The sequence below is a fragment of the Carex rostrata genome, chromosome 5 (assembly GCF_964058835.1).
Source record: "Carex rostrata chromosome 5, lpCarRost1.2, whole genome shotgun sequence".
NCBI lineage: Eukaryota > Viridiplantae > Streptophyta > Magnoliopsida > Poales > Cyperaceae > Carex > Carex rostrata.
This window is the reverse complement of record NC_135922.1, coordinates 8,002,023-8,028,233: the sequence shown is the minus strand read 5'-3', so window position 1 is coordinate 8,028,233 and position 26,211 is coordinate 8,002,023. Positions and strand designations below refer to the sequence as shown.

The 26,211-nt window shown below is 36.9% G+C and overlaps 1 protein-coding gene across 1 annotated transcript; it reads left to right on the top strand.

The window, feature by feature from the left end:
• The first annotated feature begins 533 nt into the window (after positions 1 to 533).
• Positions 534 to 13,743, top strand: LOC144553801 (putative disease resistance protein RF45). Its single transcript, XM_078301995.1, has 4 exons — positions 534 to 1,051; positions 1,416 to 2,102; positions 12,291 to 13,607; positions 13,728 to 13,743. Exons 1-4 carry the CDS (start codon positions 534 to 536, stop codon positions 13,741 to 13,743), a joined length of 2,538 nt encoding a protein of 845 aa, XP_078158121.1.
• Positions 13,744 to 26,211: the final 12,468 nt, after the last annotated feature.

Here is a 26,211-nt window from a genome sequence, read left to right as displayed (position 1 = left end):
ACAGCACAGTCCAGGTTAGTGAGAGTCGGAAGTTTTTTCTTGGAATCGGCTCAACTCGGACAAAACTCGGTGTAACTCGGTTGACTCGGCCGGCAAATCGGAAAACTCGGCCGAGTCAAACACTGTTCATCCGAGTTTTGCTGAGAAACTCGCACAGGCGTGAGACTCGGGTAAAAATCGGCCCGGTCCCGTCCGATTCCGAGTTGACTCGGAATCGGCCGATTTCTGGAACCATGTTCTTTATCTTTTCCTTTTTGTCTAATTTATACTTCAACAAAGCTCTCTATATATAACCATCTCAGGCAACTCTACCAAGCATCCCCAAGCACAGAGCTAATTCACTTTTAATCAACCCTCTTCCCCCCGCAACACACACAGACACACACACGCAACCAAAAAAAAAGGAGAGAGACACTCCCCACAATCAGAAATACATGGCAGAGTCAGCTGTGGGTTATGTGTTGCAAAAGCTTGCTGATGCCTTGCTGAAGAAAGCTCAGGAACTGCAAGCTGTGAGTGGCCAGATCGAGCAGATGCAGGAGGAGCTTCTCTTGATCCAAGCTTATCTAAGAGATGCCGATTCAAAGAGTAACAAAAATGAATCGGTAAAAATGTGGGTTAAGCAAGTCAGAGACATTGCCCACAGAATAGAAGATGTGATTGATACCTTCCTGGTTGAGATTGAAGAAAACCATCCAAAAAGTTCTCCCTGGTACCGTAAAGTTTGTATGTGGTTAAAAATTAACAAACAGAAGCTGAAGCTGAGTGGCGATCTTGAAGAAATCACACAGGCTATCAAAAAAATTTATCAGCTTCGAATCAACTTGGAAATTACAATTCGGGGCGCTGATAATGAACAAATTGATCTGGTACCTTTTAGGCCAACAAAACCTACTGATGTTGATGATTCAGAAGTTGTGGGCTTTGAGGATGACAAGCGCAACATTATCAAGCAGCTGCTCGACACAAACATTTCAAGGCGGATGGTGCTCTCAATTGTGGGTCCTGGTGGACTCGGGAAGACAACCTTGGCCCTAAAAGTATTCAAAAGGTGAACATTCTCTTCTAAAATCATTTTTTTTTTTTTGTGTAAAGAGCGTAATTTTTGTGTGGAACAATCTATAAGAAGAAAATTGCTAATCTGAAACCAACTAGTTGTTTAGGAAGTCAACTGTCCAAATTAAATCCTTCGTTTAGATTTTATTTTTCCTTTCTCGATCAAGAAGTGATGAAATACTTCCATTATTCATTGCTATTAGCAATCATTTACCTTGCTTGTTATCGTTATACCAAGAGCAACCTGCCACAATTTTTTTTTAATTGTGAACAAAATCCAGCATTTTCATTCAACAAAAACTTATATCGATTGTCGCACATGGATGTCCATTTCTAACCATTCATTTTTCTAACCACAGTGCGGAACTGGAAAAACAAAATCCACCCGTAACTGATGAGAATTTACAGGCCGAGCTTCAGAAATCCTTGACCTCCAAGAGGTACTTAATTATCCTTGATGATGTGTGGAGGGATAGTAATTGGGAGCAATTGAAAACAGGATTACCTGACCCAAAAAATGCCAGCCGCGTGATAATTACTAGCAGATCAGTTGATGTTGCTCTCGCGGCAGATTGCAATACACAACCATATAAACTCCGTTACCTAAATGCTGATGAGAGTATAGCTCTCCTCTTCAGAAAGGCTTTCCAACAACATATACAACCTGAGAAATACCCGCTTAATCTCTTACAAGTTGCTGAAAAATTAACAAAGAAATGTAGTGGCCTACCTTTGGCATTAGTTGTGCTTGGCGGTATCCTCTCAAGGAAAGAGCGCAACTACACTGCCTGGAATACAACTGAGGAGACCATGGATTGGCACGATGAAGCTGGGAAGAAGTGCTCGCAGGTCCTAGCCATGAGTTATGAAGACTTGCCTTATGAACTCAAACCATGTTTCCTTTATTTTGCTTCTTTTCCAGAAGATTATAAGATTTCGGGAGAGCACGTTACGAGAATGTGGATGGCTGAAGGATTTGTACCGAAAGATGGTGCTAGAACAATAGAGGACCGAGCAGAGAAATGCCTTGAAGAGCTAGTGCAAAGGTACATCCTTTTTCAGTTCTATTTTTTAAGCTACTTATCAGTCGATCTCCGCTTAATTCAATTGGTGTCCCGTACACACATGATCAAGGATAATACCAAACAAATTTTATTTTATATATATAAGAATATTTGCATGAAATTTAGTATCTTTTAATACATAAAGGTCAAGGATTGTACCTCACAGAAATACTTAATTTGTAAGATTTTCTTTTTGTTATATATGTTGGTGCCAAGCAATTAGTTGGTATCTCTTAATACATAGTTAGATATTATTAACATTTAGCTAGATATTATACAATTATTAGTGTGCAGAATAGACGACCGTGTTGAACAGGAAAATAATTCGATACTAAACCATTTTCATTTTTTTTTCTCTGGCCTGTTGCAAGTACAAATGTTATTTATTGGTCCTTAGCAAGAGTACGCATATATAATATACAAATGCAGTTTCCGAATGTGTGAGGGAAACACCAAATGATAATAACTAGTGAATTCAAATGCTAAAAACAATAAGCTTAAGCAAGCAGAGACGTACCTGGATTTTATTGGTATGATTAGCGGGTTGTGGATTGCCGTGAATAAATTAATTCAGACTGTAGACTATTCATAGGTAGGCAAAATTTTCTCTAAAGATTTTTTTGAAAAATATTCCTATAAACCAACATATTTTATAAAAAAAAAATTTTAATGGGATTCTTTTTTAGAAAAATTACAATAATATTCATAATTTAGTTGGAAACTACAATTAAATTGAAATTCAATGAATAACGAGGAAGATATCTGAATACATATATACTAACATAAATTAATTAGCTGACAAAATTAAGTAATTAAATTGACAATGACAACACCCACCCGTGCAACTAATAACCTATGTAGTTCACAGGAGGTGACGAAAAAGGGAGGTGAAGGATATGAGGAAATAGAAATAAAAGAAAACAGTGAGTTACTATTTTTTTTTTTTTCGTTCTCTTATTTGATTGATCTTGTCTTCTTCCGTTACACTATAATTTGAAGAGTAAAAAAATAAAAACTATAGAAGATTACAGTAAGTCAAAAGAATAACATCTTTGTCTATTAAATTTTCAATCAAATAAAAACTATTTATGAAATTTTCTCTCTTGACTTACCACTTTTCCTCTGCCCTTCATCCAATTAAACAAGACATAATAGTAGATCTAGAAATCCATAACCGACAAAATTTTATTTTAAACGAGTGAAGCACTAAGATAGCCTATACATAGGTTGGCTACTCTACTTATATAAGCATATGAGGGAATATGCTTATAAGTCATTTTTGCGTTTTGAATGTCCAAAGTATCAATTCGAAGCGTTCAACATGTTCTCCACATTAGAGTATGCTAGGAGACCAAGATTTTCATTTTTTGGAATTTTTTTACTATTTTTTAAGATTTTTTCAAAACAGTGTTTTTGAAAACTTTTTATTATTTTTTTAGATCTTTTTTAATTACCATGTTAAAACTATGTTTTGTACAATTTAAAAAAAATAGTAAAAAAATTTCAAAAAAATGTAAAATTTGGTCTCCAAGCACATTCTAATATAGATAAATTTTGAAGCAAAGAAAAACATCTTTGGACAATAAAACTGATTAAAATTCCAGTCCATTGATCCTGATTCTTCTAGTACATTCAAATTCTAAGGTATTCCATCTATTTTTCTATATTATTTATTAATAATCTCTAAAAATAAAAATTTTATTCTCTCTTCTCGTTTATACTCCAACCAATGATCTAAAAATGAAAAAGTTTGGATCGGTGAAACTTTTATCGATCTAAAATTTTGATAGCTAAAATTTCATCCTTCTATGCATCAAAAAGTTGAGAAACTCTTGAACTTTCTCTCTTATTTTATAATATTTTCTATAAATAAAAAGAAATTCCTTTGTAACGAATGGGTTGGGTTGGGTTGGATTGTCTTTTTGCTTGTCGATCTAGGTGTTGTAATTATTGAGTTTTCTCAGAGGTTCTTAATTTTGACCGTCTACTTAGTAATTGGTAATGACTAATTTTTTTTTAATGTGTTTTTCTACTATTTTGCTGCTGACAAAAGGGGCGGAAATAGTGCCAAATCCAAGCTTTGAACAACGCTTTACTTAACATCTTTACTGACAAAAGCCTCAAACTTTACTAAAGTTATTACAAATTATACTTGTACATTTGATAAACAAATCAGAAAAAAGATAATAAAATTAAAAAAATGATGCAAGTGAGCCAATTGTTAATTTCTCATTCAACCGAATTTTTTTTCTTACCATCTTTAACAAAAAATAACCAGCATTTTAGAAAAAAAAATCCAAAACTACTAGTTCCGTAGACAACGTTCGTAGTTTTGGATTTTTTTTTTCTCAAAACGCTGGTTATTTAATTTTCTTTTTCTGTTTTTGAAAGATGGTAAGAAAAAAAAATTGACTCGTTCAAATACATTGCAAGTTGCTTTTAAAAATAATTAAATAAATAAATAACCACATGATAATTTGCACATGTACAGGAATTTGTCCTCCTGCTAACTTAATTGAATCCAAAACTGTTATGCTTTCACTATTTTGCTAAAAAATGAAATGTTTTAACAAACTAATAATGCAAGAACTTTATCTAGTTGGGAAACTAAATTTTCGTACTTTTATCTAAATAACAAATTAATACCATGAGTATTAGATGTAGTTTTTAGCATGCATGGTTTGGAAATTCGGCCGATTCTGAGTTAACTCGGCCGATTCTGAGTTGACTCGGCTGAGTCAACTTGGTATAGGTTAGGTCCAATCCGAGTTTCACCTGAGTCTCACGCCTATGATATATTTTCATCAAAATTTGGTTAAATGGTGTTTGATTTGGCCGAGTTATCCGATTTTCAGGTCGAGTCAAGCCCGAGTCAGGGCGAGTTCTTTGATTATTTTACTTCGTTTTTTTCTGGCAATTGTTGGTCTACAATTTCAAATCACAAAAAAAAAAAAATCAAATTATGCAAAAAAAATTTGAACTAGAAAAAAAACTTAACACATAACTTGTCAAGATAATCCAGTACTAAATTTATGCTGCCAATGTAATCCTGTTTTTCTATGCATAAATTATAACTAGCTTGCATAAAAAGTGTGTTCTATATTGCTTATATTATATAATTAGTGGATTATTTTAGTATAATCTTTTGTTTTGACATAGTTTTCTTACAAATTATTTTTTTATCAATTTTTTTCTTATATTTTGACTACAAATCAAGCTTCTGTCAAAAAAAATCTGACCTTTCGATATGATTCTTCCTATTCCGGCTGATTCATCTGATTCCAATTCCATGATCAAGAATCTGATTTCGATTCCGAGTTTTAGAACCATGGTTTTTAGACCTAAATAAAAGAGGACAGCAATATATAATCAACATTTTTAATTTTATCACTAGTGGAAAATATAGAATCAGGATCGGTTATATACGCATATCAGTATCAGAATATAATCGATCATGATGAAGGCGATACTGATACTATCAGAATCGGTTTTTTATTTTTTAACCAACCGATCTTAATAGGCACTTATCTGGATCGGTTATCTCTAAGAACCGATCCTAATAGTTTTTTCCCCCGTTTTTTAATACCAATAAAAAAAAATTAGTATCGTTTTTAATTAAACCCGATCCAGATTCTTCTTTATTAGTATCGGTTTTAATTAAAAAACCAAATCCGATCCAGATGTTACACTATCAAGATCAGTTGTACATCACAACCGATCCAGATAGTAACTATTAGGATCGGTTGTTTAATATGATCGAACCTAATTCAAAAAAAAAAAGACTTTTAGGATCGGTTATTTTTTAATAACCGATCCTAAAAGTTGTTGTTTTTTTAAAGAATTAGGATCTGAAAAAAAAAACTTTTAGGATCGGTTATTTTTTAATAACCGATCCTAAAAGTTGTTTTTTTTTTTAGAATTAGGATCGGTTATTGTAAACAACCGATCCTAATAGTAGCAATCTGGATCGGTTGTTTAAAATAACCAATTCTGATGTTTTATTGAAGCTAAAAAAATTATTTTTATTTATTTGACTAGCTTCCATATATATTTTGCTGGCCAGCACACTAATTTTTTTTGGCACAGTAAGAAGTAATAATCAAATATCATATACACATCCTAAATTAATTATCATACACATCTTAAACTATTACAAAAAATTCATGTTCATACAAAGTTTTGTGAAGCATTACATATTATAAGAAGAAATTTAAATCTAAAAAAAATTAATTAACAAACATACAAGTGACTAATTGAGTTATTTCTTCAATTAACACACATTTATGCAATTAATGTAAAGCACAACAATAAAAAAAAAATTACCTTTTTTGCAATCACATCACTTGAGATTAGAAAAGACCCGAAAAACAAAAACAAAGGTAATAATTAGATGGAAAAACATTTTTCAATAAAAAATACAAAAAAAATGTGTTTTTAAAAGTATAATAATGAGAAAATTAGATAAAGCTAATACCGTGATAGTTGATCGGCCGGATGATGAAGTAACTTGAGTGAGATGTCCTCAAGACTGTAAAACAATATACAAACACCATGAATTAATTTTTGAAATAATAAAAAAGATTTAAAACTGACACAATTGAGAGGCTCGGCTTTGAGACAAAGAGACGGAGAGAGAGAGAGAGAGAGAGAGAGAGACGAAGGAGAGGGAGAGACGGAGATAGAGAGAGAGACACACACACACACAGAGGATTGAGGATTTGAGAGGGAGAGACGGAGACACAGAGATAGATGCTAAGTTGAAAATGAGAGGCGCGAAATGAAAATAAGAACCCTAGGCAGTTTATATAGAGTGTTATCAGGATCGGTTGTTTCAAATAACCGATCCTAATAGTACTATCAGGATCGGTTGTTTCAAACAACCGATCCTGATACGTTTTTTTTTTGCAAAACCAACTTTAAAAAAAAATGTATTAAGATCGGTTTTTAATAAAAAACCGACCCTAATACTTTTTTTTTTTTGCAGAACCAACTTAAAAAAAAGGTATTAGGATCGGTTTTTAATAAAAAACCGATCATAATACTTTTTTTTTGCATAACCAACTTAATAAAAAAAGGTATTAGGATAGGTTTTTTTATTAAAAACTGATCCTGATACTTTTTTTTTGCAAAACCAACTTTAAAAAAAAAAGTATTAAGATCGGTTTTTAATAAAAAAACCGACCCTAATACTTTTTTTTTTCTTTTTTTGCAGAACCAACTTTAAAAAATAAAAAGTATTAGGATCGGTTTTTAATAAAAAACCGATCCTAATAGTACTATTAGAATTGGTTTTTTATTAACAACCGATCCTAATATTTTTTTTTTAATAAAATATATTGAAGAATGGGTAAAAATAGAAACGTCGGAAAATCTAGTGTAACTTAATATTTGCATTGAACATCTTCGTGAGAGACAAATATTTGCTTAATATATATTTTTTAGATAGGAGGGTTCCAATACCTTATCTTTTTCATATCTCATCATACCTCATATTTTATATTTCTATTTTCAAAGTCCAAATTGTCGATCGGAACCATTCAACATAATATTTGTACTAAAATATGCATGGAGATAAAATTTTATATTTTTTTGGAATTTTTTTAGAAATTTTTAAGATAGGTACAAAATCACTGTTCAAAAAACAGTGATTTTCTACCCATCTTAAAAAATATTAAAAAAATTTCAAAATTATAAAATTTCATCTCTAACCATATTTTAGTATATATATCATGTTGAACGGTTCAGAACGACAAGTTGGACTTTGAAAATGAAGATATAAAATATGAGGTATGATGAAATATGAAAGACACGAGGCATTGGAAATTTGGAACCCTCCTCATTTTTAGACTAGAACTAAGGTGTTCTTGGTGAATTCAAGTCTAAAATTCGTCAAATAAATTTCAAATGACCAATCCGAACCGTTCAAACCCGCTTACCTTACAAGTGATGCGTCTACATGTAAAAACTTTAAACATTTGAATTATTTTAATATAAAGTCAAGTGGTCAAAAATTAGAAGTTTAATAAATTAATTTTGATGCATTCATTTTTTGAACGTTTTTTGACCGCTTGACTTTATAGTAAATTAATTTGAATGTTTAAAGTTTTTACATGTAGACGCATCACTCGTAAGTTAAGCGGGTTTGAACGGTTCGGATTCATCATTTGAAATCGATTTGACGAATTTTAGACTTGAATTCACCATGGGACTTGATGAACTTAAGAACACCCTAGTTCTACTCATTTTTTTGTATATTATTTTATGTTTTACAATATTCTAAAACCTAAAATCCAAATATTCTAATTCGAGTGCATATATACTTCATTATCTCTGAACAAGAGAAATATACGTAGCATTGCATCACATCGATCATGCAATCAAAGAAATTAACAAATAATGTTGAAATAACATATATTATTATTTGCAACAATTAATTTCATTACAGCAATTTAGATTTAATCCAATAGTCCTGGTCGTTAAAAAATATAATTAGCTTCATAACATATATATATATAGAGTTAGGCTGGGGTGCTATGGATAGCATAGTGGCCTCCCGTGCTACGGCTCAATATTCAAGTTTTCAAAATCCAAACGGTCGATCCGAACCGTTCATTGTTTAATTCATATCGAAATGTACTTGGAGACCAAATTTTACATTTTTTGGAATTTTTTTACTATTTATTAAGCATTTTTGAAACCGCTGTTTTCCAGTGGTGCAGAATTTTAATAAAAACAGCGATTTTGAAACCATCTTAATAAATAGCAAAAAAATTCCAAAAAATGTAAAATTTGGTCTCCAAGCACATTTCAATATGGATTAAACAATGAACGGTTCGGATCGACCGTTTGGATTTTGAAAACTTGAATATTGAGCCGTAGCACGGGAGGCCACTATGCTATCCATAGCACCCCAGCCTAACTCATATATATATATATATATATAGAGGTAGGCTAATATACAATCGATTGTTTCTAGCCTCCCGTGCAACCAAGTCGTTTTTCAATTTTTAAAGTCCAAATGATCGATCCAAACCATTAGATGTAATCTCCATATTAAAATGTGCTAGGAGACCAAATTTTACATTTTTTGAAATTTTTTTACTATTTATTAAGCCACTTTGAAAATCGCTGATCCAACGGTAGCTTCTGATTTTACTGTTTGGTTAAGCCACCGTTGGATCAGCGATTTTCAAAGTAGCTTAATAAATAGTAAAAAAATTCCAAAAAATATAAAATTTGGTCTCCTTGCACATTTTAATATGAAGATCACATCTAACGGTTTGGATCGATAATTTGGACTTTAAAAATCAGAAAACGACTTGGTTGCACGAGAGGCTAGGAACAATCAATTGTATATTAGCCTACCTCTATATATATATATATATATATATATATATATATATATGAGCTAGGCTACGGTGAGTTGCGAAGTAAAGCAACTATTTTACTTCACGCTCATATTTTGCGATTTTAAAGTTCAAAACGTCGATCCGAACCGTTCATCTTGTTCTTCATATTAAAATGTGGTTGGAGACCAAATTTTACAATTTTTGGAATTTTTTTACTATTTATTAAGCAATTTTGAATGTCGCTGATCTGATGGTCCAGAAAATTTTACTGTTTTGTACTGTTCACAGCAAAACAGCAATTTTAAAAAATGCTTAATAAATAGTAAAAAAATTCCAAAAAATGTAAAATTTGGTCTCCAAGCACATTTCAATATGGATTAAATATCTAACGGTTCGGATCGGTAATTTGGACTTTCAAAATAAAAATACAGCGTGAAGTAGAAACGCGTTTTACTTCGCAACTCACCGTAGACTACCTCATATATATATATATATATATATATATGAGTTAGGCTGGGGTGCTATGGATAGCATAGTGGCCTCCCGTGCTACGGCTCAATATTCAAGTTTTCAAAATCCAAACGGTCGATCCAAACCGTTCATTGTTTAATCCATATTGAAATGTGCTTGGAGACTAAATTTTACATTTTTTGGAATTTTTTTACTATTTATTAAGCATTTTTGAAACCGCTGTTTTCCAGTGGTGCAGAATTTTAATAAAAACAGCGATTTTGAAACCATCTTAATAAATAGCAAAAAAATTCCAAAAAATATAAAATTTGGTCTCCAAGCACATTTCAATATGGATTAAACAATGAACGGCTCGGATCGACCGTTTGGATTTTGAAAACTTGAATATTGAGCCGTAGCACGGGAGGCCACTATGCTATCCATAGCACCCCAGCCTAACTCTATATATATATATATATATATATATATTCTAAATTCCCTCAAATAAAACACTTTAATAATTTTAATTTCCTCCCCCATAAAACACTTTATTTGGAGAGGGGAGTACTATCTGGATCGGTTCTTAATCAAGGAACCAATCCAGATAGTGTTTTATATTTATGTGGGTGTATTACATTTGTGTATGTGTATGTTATTTTCAAAAATTAAAAACATGATGTTTATGTGTATGATATTTTATAAATAAGCTAGAAAATTACTTTAAAATTTTCTTTAGTATATTAATTATTTTGAAAGCTACTTAAATATATTAGCTATTTTAAAAATTATTTTATTATATTAACTTAATAATATGAAAATTACTTATAACATAAAATAAAATAAGCTACTAAAAAAATAACATTAAAAATTTAAAAATAAGCTAATAAATTACATATAACATGAAAAAAATAAGCTAGAAGAAATGTTGAAGAAATAACTTGTATGCTTTCCATCGTCCCGTAAATGTATGACATACCAATATTAAATGTATAACATTAAAGAATATTAACTCACATTTTTATTAACCAATATGACATACCAATAGCGTGCAAGTATGGTTTTATGGATGTCATTGACTAGAATAATTGTATTAACCATTAATGAATGTATATGACAATTGAAAATGAGAAGGATAAAAAAAAGTATTAGGATCGGTTGTTTATAAAAAACCAATCCTGATACTTTTTTTTTTAAAGTTGGTTTTGCAAAAAAAAAAAGTTTTAGGATCGGTTGTTTATAAAAAACCGATCCTGATACTATCAGGATCGGTTTTTTTATAAACAACCGATCCTAATACTTTTTTTAAAAGTTGGTTCTGCAAAAAAAAAAAAGGTTTTAGGATCGGTTATTTATAAATAACCGATTCTGATAGTTCTGATACTATCAGGATCAGTTTTTCTAAACAACTGATCCTAATAGTTCAGTTGTTCTAAACAACTGATCCTAATAGTTCAGTTGTTCTAAACAACTGATCCTAATAGTTGAACTATTAGGATAAGTTATTTATAAAAACCGATCCTGATACTATCAGGATCCATTCTTAGAAAAAACTGATCCTAATAGTTCAACTATTAGGATCAGTTGTTTAGAACAACTGATCCTGATAGTATCAGGATCGGATTTTATAAAAAACTGATCCTGATAGTTCACAAATTAGGATCGGTTGACTAAAAAACCCGATCTGATTAGTTTTTAGGATCAGTTTTGTTCAAAAAACCGATCCAGATAGGTATTATTATCAGTTGTTTCATATAGCCGATCCAGATAGGCCGATCCTGATTCATGTTTTTCCACTAGTGTATCCATATTGAAAAATATATAATGTAACATATATAATAGAGTTAGGCTAATATGACATTGGTGTTATTTGAAACTAAATAACACCACATCTTAAACCCTTAGATCTGCTTTAAGATTCGTACAAAATAAAGTGCTTGAACAGTAAAAGCGGATATTACGAATCTTAAAGCAGATCTAAGGGTTTAAGATGTGGTGTTATTTAGTTTCAAATAACACCAATGTCATATTAGCCTAACTCTATATAATATATTAGCTGAGTAAGAATTTTTATTCAACTTATATATTATCTGAGTAAGAATTTTTATAATAATAACTTCATCATTTGCAGTTGCCTAAATATATTTTATATTTCTATCACTGCATATCGGAAATGCCAGTGGGACCTCCGTAAGAAATACCTACTTGTATATATCTGAGCATTCATCATTTATAAAAACTTTCTTTGGACCAAAGATAGCGAAGCGTTCATCATTTTTTATTTTAATTTGACTTAAAAGAAATACCAGCTTATTCATAAACAAATATTTCCCTACTTCTTTGATGTCAATTTGTATGAAAAATATTGTTGTAGGTGCTTGATTCAAGTTACCGAAAAATCATGGAATGGCTATTGTGAATACTGTAATATGCACGATCTTATACGGGATTTGGCTATCACCAAAGCCAAAGAGGAGAACTTCTTCACCATATTCTCAAAAGAAGGCGAAGATGTTAACCAGCTGCCTGCTATAAAACCACGCCGTGCGGCACTGCAATTTTCCACTCTCACACAACATGGTGTTTATTCAGAAAACACTCGTTCTTTACTCTGTTTTGGTTTTGGCCAATATTCATCAAATGATTGTAGCTTTAGCAAATTAAATTATAGTGGTTTTAGTCTACTTAGAGTGTTAACCTTGCAGGGTGTAGATATGACCAAATTCACCCAAACACAGTGGCCGAACGGCTTGGTACATCTGAGGTATTTGGGTTTAAGAGACTGTCGGATTCCAAAGGATTTATTTAGTAAGTTTTCCTTCTATAATCTAGAAACCATTGATTTAAAGGGGTCAGTTTCTGTGAACCGGGGCATTATTGTTTTGGATGTCCTAATTCCAACTCTAAAACATGTATATGGTTTCTGGAATTTCTATTTGCGTTTACAATGGGATCATCATACAAATCTACAAACACTTAATTATGTGCATATAGAGACAGAAATAGTGGAATTAGCATGTTGTATCAACTTGCGTACGTTAGTGATTAACTTTCGAGGGATAAAAGATAATGAAAGGGCTCTACAAATGTGGCAAAACCTCAAGGTTGTGCTGAGAAGGACAGAACAGTTGGTCTACTTCGGTATTGAACAGTTCGGTAATATAATGAGAAGGAGGTTGCTACCATTTGGTGGTACAACAGACTTACCTTGTCATGGGAAGATACAAAATCTATATCTCAAAGGAAAGTGGATAAGAGATATATGTGTTCCAAGTGTTGAGATGTTCCCACCAAACCTAATCAAATTGAAGCTCACATCGTCTAAACTTGAGGAAGATCCAATGCCCATATTGGAGAAGCTGCTGAGCCTCAGGATACTTCATTTAGGCACTTACTCATATGTGGGAACTAAGCTGATTTGTTCAACCGGAGGGTTTCCTAACCTCGAAAAACTGAGGCTTCATTGGCTGCCAAATCTATGTCACTGGGACATAGAAGAGGGAGCTATGCCCATCCTTCGTCACCTCAGAATTGATGCATGTCTGAGCCTGAAGGCACTTCCTGAACTACAAAAGGTGCCGACTCTTCAAGAGTTAGTAGTAAATTACCCCTTACCTGAGGCACGCGAAACTATGCAAGGAGATAAAGATCTACACAAAATTAAGCATATCCCATTTGTGCGTATAGGAAGGTGAGACCTCATGCTCTTCTTTGGTTGTAGTTAACATTTCTTTACTTGATTGCTGCTCATATATATAAACTTTGCTATTGTTTTCATTGTAATTAATTGTTCTTCTCTTAATTATTGCAGGGATTGGTCAGCATAACAATAAAAGGAGACTACACAAAAGAATGCAACTAAAGACGAACAGTTAGATTTTGAGTCTCAATGATTGTGTGTCGCCCTTTTCAGTTTGTTGTTCCGAGGTTGTTCAAATTTTCCTATTTTCGTGTTTGTTATGTTTAATTTTCTATAGTCCATACTTTTCATTTTTATTTAATTTTAATTGTACTCTTTTATTTTGCATGGGTTTGTTATTTATTTTATTTATGTAACATGATGAATGATTTCTTTTATCATTGTTGTTAGTATGTTTTTGTTGTTGTAATATTAAATACTCTATTTTAAAAACAATTTAAAAAGTTCATAGTTTTAGACAAAACATAATGATTACTGTTAGTCTATACTCCAAGTATATAATTATCCGAAAGAGGGTGGAAGAAAAGCATAATAAATTATAAAAAAAAAAAAAATGAAGAAAAGCTGCTGGACAAAATGAAAATTCACATGAATCACTCATACACATGTAGGGGTTTCAATGATACCCTTAATTTTAACCGTTTACCAAAGAATAATAAATAGTCATTTAAATTTGGTGTTTGTGTTTTTAAAAAAAATAGAAATCTGACAGAAATGAGATTAAATTTTAATTAGTCGATCCAAACCACTCAACATGCATGATCTTCGTATGAAATGAACTTCGAACTAAATTTTATATTTAAAAAAAAAAATTACACTTTTTAGGTAGGTACAGGTGATAGATTTAAAGATTTTGACCCATTCAAAAGTAGTGATTTTATTTATCTAAAAAATAGAAAATTTTCTAAAATAAAAATAAAAATCTAAAATTTGATTTTCAAGTACACTTTAATATGCATATTGTGTTGAATAGTTCATATCGACTATTTAAACTTGAAAAATGCATAACTAAATCTATAGTATGACTTGATTAATGCATTGAAAATACCGAAGTACCATATTTATAATTTTTTAAATATTTATTTTGATAATAAATGTGGTTATTATACCTTATGTAATTAAAAATTGAAATTCAGAAATTGTTATTTTACTCGTTGAAAAAGTATTTAATTTAAACTTTGATATAAATACTTGTAAATTTATTTATATAATTTTCATATTTAGTATAAACATTTGCATGTACAAATAAGAGATGTGCGTCAAAATTAATACTACTTAGTATGTTTCCTGCCGGCCATTTTTATTAATACCCAAAAAAAAAACGTTTTTACCAAAATAACCTCAATTTTTTATTTTTTTTAAATCTAACCAGACCGCCAGGATCACTGGCGGTCCACTTCCATAGCAGACCGCCAGGGATCTGGGCGGTCCACTATGGTGTTACGTTACGAAATTTTTACAATTAAATTGAAATGAATTAAAAGAAAGAATCAAGTTAATTGGGTTAATTAAATGGAGGTTTAAACCTTAATTAAGGTTTCCTAAATAAGTAAGTTAATTGTGAATTGAAACCGCGTCGAAATTTCGAGATTTCGGAACTTTATAGCCTCAGTGCGGATTAGGTTGACCGCAGTGCGGGTGGAAGTCATCCGCAGTGGCTCAGACTTTTTCTGGAATTTGGACAAAAAAATGACTAAGTAGTGAGTGCGGGTTAGGGATCCGCAGTGCAGATGAGGTTAGCCGCACTCATGAATTTCTGTATTGCACTGAATTTTCCTGAAATCGGCTAAGTAGTGAGTGCGGATGAGGTTGAACCGCAGTGCGGATCAGGTTCATCCGCAGTAGGCTCGGACTTTTCCTGGATTCGGCTGACAACCGACTAAGTCTCGAGTGCGTATTAGGTAACCCGCAGTGCGGATTGGCTAATCCGCATTCAGGGTAATTTTAACCCTAAAACCCAAATTAAACCTTCTCTCTCTCTCACTTCACCATTATCCCCATTTCTAAGTTATTTTCGGTTAAGAGAGAAGGAAAAGATCCCGTGAGTTTCCGTTTCTTTCAGACTCCCGATTGTTGCGAGAAATCGAGTTTGGAACCGAGAAAGCAGCCGAGGATCTCTCAGAACCCTTCTATTTGGTATTTCTTTCTCTCCTTTTTACTTTCGAAACCTCGAATTTTCTCGATTTCTCGGATTCTCGTTTTAAACCCGAGATTTGTGCTCGAATTGCTCGAGGACTAGTTCCTCTACACTTCTTTCTAGTTTGTTTGTCATTCTTTTTCCCGATTTCTTCCGATTTATGAAATCTGATTTCTAGGGTTTCGTGCCAAAATTGAAAGTTGGCATAATCGTGATTTGATTTGCTTAACCCGACCAATTAGACTTGTAATCGGTAGGGTTGCCTCCTGATCATGAATTTTTAGAACTTTTAACGGCCGATTTGAGGTTTTGACCAAATTAGGGTTAACCAAACGGTGATTGATGGTCACCAAATGGAGTTTGTATGGTCCCGAGGACCTAGATGAATTTTGTGTGGTTTTAGAGGATTTTGGTAAGAAATAATGAACCGAACGAATTGATACCAAAAACATCGAAATTGATTAGGGAAGGTATAAGCCCTAGAAGTAACTCGAGTAAACCTCTCGACCCTGAACCAATGTTAAACCTAGTATACGTATGATATAGGTGTAGGCTCGGTCGAGCAAGAACTTGCGAGACCATACGAGACGTCCGATCCTTAGCTTAAGCGGTACGCTCGTCAAAAAGGTGCGGGATTCTTGGACTTGTTTGATACTTTATTTTCAGGAATTAAACTGTTTATTCGTTTGTCATGTTGAATGATTAATTGTTGCATATTTTGGAATTCATGTTGTAGATTGATTCTTGCATAACTGAGAATGATTGAATTGTTTTAGTTAAGATTATTTGGCATGTTGGTATGGTTATTATTTGATTAGTTCTATTAATTGTTCTTGATGTGAATGAATCTGCCAGGCCGACCTGTTTAGGTGGCTGGATAAGGTAACGGTGACCTATCCGTTGACCTGTGTTTATGAATTTGCCAGACCGACCTGTTTAGGTGGCTGGATAAGGTGACGCTGCTGACTTATGCGTTGACCTGTTAGAATTTGCCAGACCGACCTGTTTAGGTGGCTGGATGAGGTGACGCTGCTGACTTATGCGTTGACCTGTGAGAATTTGCCAGACCGACCTGTTTAGGTGGCTGGATGAGGTGACGCTGCTGACTTATGCGTTGACCTGTGAGAATTTGCCAGACCGACCTGTTTAGGTGGCTGGATAAGGTGACGCTGCTGACTTATGCGTTGACCTGTTATGATTTTGCGAGACTGACCTGTATGTGTGGCTTTGATATATATATATATTTGCTTGAGATTTAGCAAAGTTGACATGTATAGGTAACTTTGATTTCGTGTGATTGCATTTGTCAAGTCGACCTGTATTGGTGACTTGTAACCGGACCTTAGGAAATGGTTAAGCCAAACAGCAATTGCAGATGGGTGTCTGATAAAGGGTCCAGCTTGGTTGGCCATCTGTAGGCGCCTGTAACCCTACAGATGTGGATTTGATAACGGTTCAGCTCGAGAGAACATCTGTAATTGCTACAAGCCCTAATTGAACTAAGTTAGGAATCGAGTTAAGCCAGAATATATGTTGTGTTTTGAAATCCATATTGAAATTCCGTAAACTGTGTTTCAGGTTGATTAATTGTTGTCGAGTAGTGGCATTCTGTTATTTATGTTTTTCTTATATAACTGTTGCATTGTTATTGTTTGGGTTTCATCTTTGAATATAGAGTTTGATTGCAAGTCCAATAATCTAAACTGTGGCAAAATTCGCACTGAGAATTTATTCTCACCCCCACCTTCCCCGTTATGTTACAGGTACTGGTGCGACGGATTCCGGAGAGGCACGAGAGTAGTAGGCCTTAGTAGCTTACCAGTATACGACCCTAGATGTGTTTTTGTTGTATAGATTTAGGGTAGGCCTCGTGGTTGGTATCCGGATGAGATACTTATATTGTATTATTTACTGTCCAGACGGTGTACTCTGATTTTATATTAGAAACTTGTTTTGAATTGCGTGTTGTTTGGTTTAAATTGTGATTAGCCTTGTAAGCATACACGGCGTTGTATGCTTACGGCGGGGGACTGTTACTACTCGTGGCCGCGGGGTGTGACAGCTCTCTTCGGTGGTATCAGAGCGCAAGGTTTAAACCCTAACCGGACTGATAGGATACGTGAGTGGGGTACGTTATACTTGGGGTCGCACGGCTAACGACTCGTTCGTTCTATGAGATAAGTATATGCAAATCTAATGACTATTTTCTTCTTATTTAAGAACTATGGAAGGACGCCGAGGTAGGGGACGACCTAGAACTAGGAACCCACTGAACGAACCGATCGTTCATGCGAGCGAGGCCGGATCTGCAGGGCCTGAGGTCCAGAGAGTTGATCTTGGACATGTAGGTGCGCAGAACCGGGATCGAGATTTAGACGAGAGGTTGATCGCGGCCTACGAGAGAGGTCGCCAAGCAGAAAGACGCGAGGTGGCACCGGAGGCTCCCCGAGGAGGTCCGGAAGATTTTAGGAGGTTGTACGACTCCTTCATGCGCCTTAATCCACCTCGGTTTAATGGCACTGGTGAGTATGCTGCTGCTGAAGAATGGCTCGCGAGCGTGAGTACGAAGCTAGTTCTATGTAGAGCACCAGAACCAGATATGGTGGAGCTGGCAGAGCAACAGTTGGAAGAGGGTGCTAGGTTCTGGTGGGATGGAGCCCGACGTAGCTATGTCGGGGAGGAGGCCAAGATTCCGTGGGAGTGGTTTGAATTGCAGTTCACTCGACGGTTTCTGAGTAATATCCAGCGGGAGGCGCTGCGGAGGAAGTTCCTAGACTTAAAGCAGAGTGGGCGAGCAGTGGCGGAGTATAACAACGAGTTCCTTGCCTTGTCCAGGTACGCGATTGACATACAGACTGATGTGGTGAGATACCATAGGCAGTACCTGGATGGACTGGATGGGGGGATATCGATGATTGTGGATACCCCTATGGCTACTGATTTGAAGGCCATGATGGATCACGCTGAGCAAGTGGAGTTGCACAGCAAGAGAAGGAGGTCGGAGATGACAGAGAGGAATGTCAAGCAGAGGGAGGACCAAAACCGACGATTTAGGTCAAGGGGAGGACCGTCGACAGTTAGACCACCCCTGAGACAGTTCATGGCACCTAGACCCCCTCCGAGGCAGATAGCAGCACCGGTACTCCGGCCGGGTTTTATTTCTGTGTGGTGCCGTTCATGCAACCAGGCACACTCTGAGAGCGATTGCAGACGCCACAACCAAGCGTGTTACACCTGCGGCAGCATGGAGCATTGGGCAAGAGAGTGCCCGAATGCGACACTAGGGTTCCAGAGGAGCGGCGGTGGCAGAGGGCCCATGGGACGTGGATCTGGTAGACCACCATTCCGTGGTCGAGGTGCTTCCCAAACCAGCGGAGGCAGGATTGGAGGTCGAGTGGCTGCCCACGCACTCGGTATAGCAGAGGTTGCATATGACGCAACGAGGACTCTGGAGGGAGGTGAAGGCTCGCAACCGTCTGATTCTCGAGCTGATGTGATGACAGGTATACTTTCTATCTCGGATGAGAGTGCCTATTGTTTGATAGATACTGGGTGTAGCCATTCCATTGTATCGAAGGCTTGGGTAGAAAGGTATAACTGGTCAACCGAAACCAATAACCAAGTCCTGAGTGTCCAAACCCCTTTCGGTTCGACTGACCGAAAAATAACCATATGCCGAAACCGAAAAGTCAGAATTGATGGAAGGGATCTCGAGATAGACCTGTTGGTTATGGAGATCACGGGTTACGATGTTCTATTGGGGATGGATTGGTTAACAAGACATGCCGCAACGATCGACTGTCCACATCGCATGATTTGTTTTGTGACCGCAAAAGGTGGTACGTCGTGCATGCTGAACTGTAGAAAGGTTGGAGGGTTGTTACCGTGCATCTCGGCTGTGGAAGTTAGGCACCTGATCGATTCAGGGTGCACTGCATACCTGGCAGCAATAGTGTACACTAATACGGAAGTTCCTGAGATAAATACGATTCCAGTGGTGTCGGAGTTCGTGGATGTGTTTCCGGAAGAAATAGTCGGATTACCACCGGAACGAGAAGTGGAGTTTGGCATAGAAGTGGTACCGGGTACGACACCAATTTCAAAGAGTCCGTATCGTATGGCTCCTGCAGAATTGAAAGAACTCAAGGCCCAATTAGAAGAGATGCTGGAAAGCGGGTTTATTAGACCGAGCACATCTCCATGGGGTGCTCCGGTGTTGTTTGTGAAGAAGAAAGATGGTACATTGCGGTTATGCATAGATTACCGTGAATTGAACAAGGTAACCGTCAAGAATAGATACCCGTTGCCCCGAATCGATGACTTGTTTGATCAGCTACAAGGATCTTCGATCTACTCCAAGATAGACTTGAGGACGGGGTACCACCAGCTTAGAATACGTCCGACTGACGTGGAAAAGACAGCCTTCCGAACGCGCTATGGGCATTACGAATATATGGTGATGCCGTTCGGGCTAACGAACGCTCCGGCTGCATTTATGGACATGATGCAGCGAGTGTTTCACGACCTATTGGATTCAACTGTGGTGGTGTTCATCGATGACATCCTGATATATTCAAGGTCACGTGAGGAGCATGAAGTACATCTACGGATAGTGTTGCAGAGATTGAGAGATCATCAACTATTCGCAAAGTTTTCGAAGTGTGAGTTCTGGCTTGAGAGAGTGGCCTTCCTGGGGCACGTGATATCAGGTGAAGGGTTGGCCGTGGATTCAGAAAAGATTCGGGCGGTGACCGATTGGAAGAGGCCAGAAACAGTTACGGAGATTCGCAGTTTTCTGGGGCTAGCCGGATATTATAGAAGGATCGTACTGGGATTCTCACAGTTAGCTGCTCCCCTTACGAAGCTTTTGCATAAAGGTGTGAAGTTCGAGTGGGGTGCCACTCAAGATCAAAGCTTTGAGGAGTTGAAGAATCGGTTAGTAACTGCACCGGTTCTTGCCATGCCCATCACCGACGAGGAGTATACCGTTTACACCGACGCATCCGGATCTGGTTTGGGATGTGTACTGATGCAGAAGGACCATGTTATAGCATACGCTTCTCGGCAGTTGCGATCGCACGAACAGAATTATCCGACCCATGATCTGGAGCTAGCTGCAGTGATCTTCTCTTTAAAGATTTGGCGGCATTACTTATATGGAGTGAAGTGCCGTATCTTCACGGATCACCAAAGCTTGAAGTATATCTTCACTCAAAGGGAGTTGAATTTGAGGCAGAGGAGATGGTTGGAACTGATGAAGGACTACGATCTGGACATCCAGTATCATGCCGGAAAGGCAAACGTGGTAGCAGATGCGCTAAGCAGGAAGAGTCAGATCAATCTGGCATCGATTATCACCAGCGAGACACACCTTCTCGAAGAAATGAGAAGAATGAATCTGCACGTGGGTGCTTCCCGTGAGTTTGCATTGGAGACCTCATCTCGATTGATTGGAGCAAGCAAGAGTGCAGGTACAGCTACAGTTGCCTCGATTATCTTGGCTGCGGTCGAGGTTCGACCAGAGTTACATGAGCAGATCCGAGCAGCACAACAAGAGGACCCAAAGTGCCAGAAATTCCGACAACATTTCGAGTCAAATACAGACTCGCCATTCCAACTCCACGAGGATGGTATTCTGCGGTTCCATGACCGCATATGCGTTCCGAATGACTCAGAACTGAAAAATCTGATTCTGTCAGAAGCACATGACTCGGGGTATACCATTCACCCTGGTGAAGTCAAGATGTATCAAGATTTAAAGCGATATTTCTGGTGGCCAAAGATGAAAAGGAACGTGCAAGGCTATGTTGAGAAATGTCAGATCTGTCAGCAAGTCAAAGCGGATAGACGAAAGAGGGCGGGACTGCTCAGACCTTTGGAGATACCCAAGCGGAAATTCGAGTCGATCACTATGGACTTCGTGACTGGATTTCCGAGAACCGTTGGACGATATGATGCCATATGGGTGATAGTGGATCGGCTGACGAAGATTGCACACTTCATTCCACTCCGGATCGAGACATCCGGAAGAGAGCTAGCCGATTTGTTCTTGCAATACCAGTTTAAGTACCACGGATGTTCGAGGCACATTGTCTCCGACCGAGACACTCGATTTACATCTCACTTTTGGGGAAGCTTTCAAGAAGCCATGGGCACGAAACTGAGGTTCAGTACAGCCCATCATCCGCAAACCGACGGTCAATCCGAACGAACAATCCAAACATTGGAGGACATGCTTCGATCCTGTGCTTTAAGTTTCCGAGAATCTTGGATCAACCACTTGTACTTGGTAGAGTTTGCGTACAACAATAGCTACCATTCGAGTATCGGAATGTCACCACAAGAGGCACTTACAGGACAGCAGTGTCGCACACCGCTGTGGTGGGGACCCGCAGGTACGTATTCACCTACCGGGCCTCAGATGTTAGAAGAGATTGCGGAAAAGACAAAAGTCGTTTTGAGTCGGCTTAAGTCGGCCCAAGAGCGACAAAAGAAATATGCGGATGTGCATAGAAGACCGTTGGAGTTTCAAGAAGGGGATCATGTGTGGCTTCGAGTTTCACCCGTCAGGGGTGTGCACCGATTTGGCGTATCAGGCAAGTTAAGTCCTAGATACATTGGACCGTTTCAGATTTTGAGGCGAATGGGACCCGTCAGCATTGGACCGGGTTCATCCGGTGTTTCATGTGTCACAATTGCGCCGGTACGTACGAGATCCATCTCATTGCATTGATCACTCGGACCTGCATGTCCAAGGTGACCTGTCCTATCAAGAAGAGCCAATGCAGATATTGGATCGAAAAGAACAGCAACTTCGGAGCAAGACGATTAAGCTTGTCCTGGTCAAATGGGGACGCCATTCGACTAAGGAAGCAACATGGGAATATGAGGAAACCATTCGTGAGAAGTACCCGGAATTATTCAACGAATCAGGTACACAATTTAGTTCAGAGGACTGAACTTTATTCTAAGGGGGGGAGAAATGTTACGTTACGAAATTTTTACAATTAAATTGAAATGAATTAAAAGAAAGAATCAAGTTAATTGGGTTAATTAAATGGAGGTTTAAACCTTAATTAAGGTTTCCCTAAATAAGTAAGTTAATTGTGAATTGAAACCGCGTCGAAATTTCGAGATTTCGGAACTTTATAGCCTCAGTGCGGATTAGGTTGACCGCAGTGCGGGTGGAAGTCATCCGCAGTGGCTCAGACTTTTTCTGGAATTTGGACAAAAAAATGACTAAGTAGTGAGTGCGGGTTAGGGATCCGCAGTGCGGATGAGGTTAGCCGCACTCATGAATTTCTGTATTGCACTGAATTTTCCTGAAATCGGCTAAGTAGTGAGTGCGGATGAGGTTGAACCGCAGTGCGGATCAGGTTCATCCGCAGTAGGCTCGGACTTTTCCTGGATTCGGCTGACAACCGACTAAGTCTCGAGTGCGGATTAGGTAACCCGCAGTGCGGATTGGCTAATCCGCATTCAGGGTAATTTTAACCCTAAAACCCAAATTAAACCTTCTCTCTCTCTCACTTCACCATTATCCCCATTTCTAAGTTATTTTCGGTTAAGAGAGAAGGAAAAGATCCCGTGAGTTTCCGTTTCTTCCAGACTCCCGATTGTTGCGAGAAATCGAGTTTGGAACCGAGAAAGCAGCCAAGGATCTCTCAGAACCCTTCTATTTGGTATTTCTTTCTCTCATTTTTACTTTCGAAACCTCGAATTTTCTCGATTTCTCGGATTCTCGTTTTAAACCCGAGATTTGTGCTCGAATTGCTCGAGGACTAGTTCCTCTACACTTCTTACTAGTTTGTTTGTCATTCTTTTTCCCGATTTCTTCCGATTTATGAAATCTGATTTCTAGGGTTTCGTGCCAAAATTGAAAGTTGGCATAATCGTGATTTGATTTGCTTAACCCGACCAATTAGACTTGTAATCGGTAGGGTTGCCTCCTGATCGTGAATTTTTAGAACATTTAACGGCCGATTTGAGGTTTTGACCAAATTAGGGTTAACCAAACGGTGATTGATGGTCACCAAATGGAGTTTGTATGGTCCCGAGGACCTAGATGAATTTTGTGTGGTTTTAGAGGATTTTGGTAAGAAATAATGAACCGAACGAATTGATACCAAAAACATCGAAATTGATTAGGGAAGGTATAAGCCCTAGAAGTAACTCGAGTAAACCTCTCGACCCTGAACCAATGTTAAACCTAGTATACGTATGATATAGGTGTAGGCTCGGTCGAGCAAGAACTTGCGAGACCATACGAGACGTCCGATCCTTAGCTTAAGCGGTACGCTCGTCAAAAAGGTGCGGGATTCTTGGACTTGTTTGATACTTTATTTTCAGGAATTAAACTGTTTATTCGTTTGTCATGTTGAATGATTAATTGTTGCATATTTTGGAATTCATGCTGTAGATTGATTCTTGCATAACTGAGAATGATTGAATTGTTTTAGTTAAGATTATTTGGCATGTTGGTCTGGTTATTATTTGATTAGTTCTATTAATTGTTCTTGATGTGAATGAATCTGCCAGGCCGACCTGTTTAGGTGGCTGGATAAGGTAACGGTGACCTATCCGTTGACCTGTGTTTATGAATTTGCCAGACCGACCTGTTTAGGTGGCTGGATAAGGTGACGCTGCTGACTTATGCGTTGACCTGTTAGAATTTGCCAGACCGACCTGTTTAGGTGGCTGGATGAGGTGACGCTGCTGACTTATGCGTTGACCTGTGAGAATTTGCCAGACCGACCTGTTTAGGTGGCTGGATAAGGTGACGCTGCTGACTTATGCGTTGACCTGTGAGAATTTGCCAGACCGACCTGTTTAGGTGGCTGGATAAGGTGACGCTGCTGACTTATTCGTTGACCTGTTATGATTTTGCGAGACTGACCTGTATGTGTGGCTTTGATATATATATATATTTGCTTGAGATTTAGCAAAGTTGACCTGTATAGGTAACTTTGATTCCGTGTGATTGCATTTGTCAAGTCGACCTGTATTGGTGACTTGTAACCGGACCTTAGGAAATGGTTAAGCCAAACAGCAATTGCAGATGGGTGTCTGATAAAGGATCCAGCTTGGTTGGCCATCTGTAGGCGCCTGTAACCCTACAGATGTGGGTTTGATAACGGTTCAGCTCGAGAGAACATCTGTAATTGCTACAAGCCCTAATTGAACTGAGTTAGGAATCGAGTTAAGCCAGAATATATGTTGTGTTTTGAAATCCATATTGAAATTCCGTAAACTGTGTTTCAGGTTGATTAATTGTTGTCGAGTAGTGGCATTCTGTTATTTATGTTTTTCTTATATAACTGTTGCATTGTTATTGTTTGGGTTTCATCTTTGAATATAGAGTTTGATTGCAAGTCCAATAATCTAAACTGTGGCAAAATTCGCACTGAGAATTTATTCTCACCCCCACCTTCCCCGTTATGTTACAGGTACTGGTGCGACGGATTCCGGAGAGGCACGAGAGTAGTAGGCCTTAGTAGCTTACCAGTATACGACCCTAGATGTGTTTTTGTTGTATAGATTTAGGGTAGGCCTCGTGGTTGGTATCCGGATGAGATACTTATATTGTATTATTTACTGTCCAGACGGTGTACTCTGATTTTATATTAGAAACTTGTTTTGAATTGCGTGTTGTTTGGTTTAAATTGTGATTAGCCTTGTAAGCATACACGGCGTTGTATGCTTACGGCGGGGGACTGTTACTACCCGTGGCCGCGGGGTGTGACATATGGACCAGACCGCCAGTGATCCTGGCGGTCCACTGTGCATTAATCCGGCCGGTCGTGATATCATGATTTTTTTGTTCCAACGCAAACAGTGCTACGCCTTAGATTTTTGAATTGTATTGATTTGATGTGGGCAACCACGTGGAAAGAGAGTGATATCATGATTTTTTTTTGGACTATGCACCACCGATTTCTAAAGGTCTGATATTTTAGATTTAAAAAAAAAATCAATTTCAGATTTCGAAGTCTATCCAGTGTTGTAAAAACACAACCAGCAGTTTTGTCCGATTAATGAATTAGTCATTAGTGGTAATTAAACCGTTATAATTTCTTTTAACTAATTGATTGATTATTTTCAAATATAATCGATTATTTTTTCTGTGTTATTCAAAAAAAATAAAAATGTTTGGATTTTGAGTTATTGATCCTGGTTCAAAAGTCACTTTTAGGCAATATAGAAAATATTGGCATCCTTCTAGTACATTTAATTTCTAAAAAGTTGTATCTATCTTTGAAAAAAAAAATAAAAACTTTAAGTTATTTAATGATTGTTATTCAAAAAGAATTTTCAAAATAGATACAATTTTAAGTTATTTATTTTTTTCGAATAACACATAAAGAAATATATTAATTTTCTGACCGCCATGAAAAATCCGATCTGAAATATGTTGATCCGGGTTATTTGTTGCAGTCTTTCTACACTAGTGGAAAATAT

Coding starts and splice junctions, on each gene's coding strand:
- LOC144553801 (XM_078301995.1), top strand. CDS start 534: ATGCAGGAGGAGCTTCTCTTGATCCAAGCTTATCTAAGAGATGCCGAT. Junction 1,052..1,415: donor GCCCTAAAAGTATTCAAAAG/GTGAACATTCTC, acceptor TTCTAACCACAG/TGCGGAACTGGAAAAACAAA. Junction 2,103..12,290: donor CTTGAAGAGCTAGTGCAAAG/GTACATCCTTTT, acceptor ATATTGTTGTAG/GTGCTTGATTCAAGTTACCG.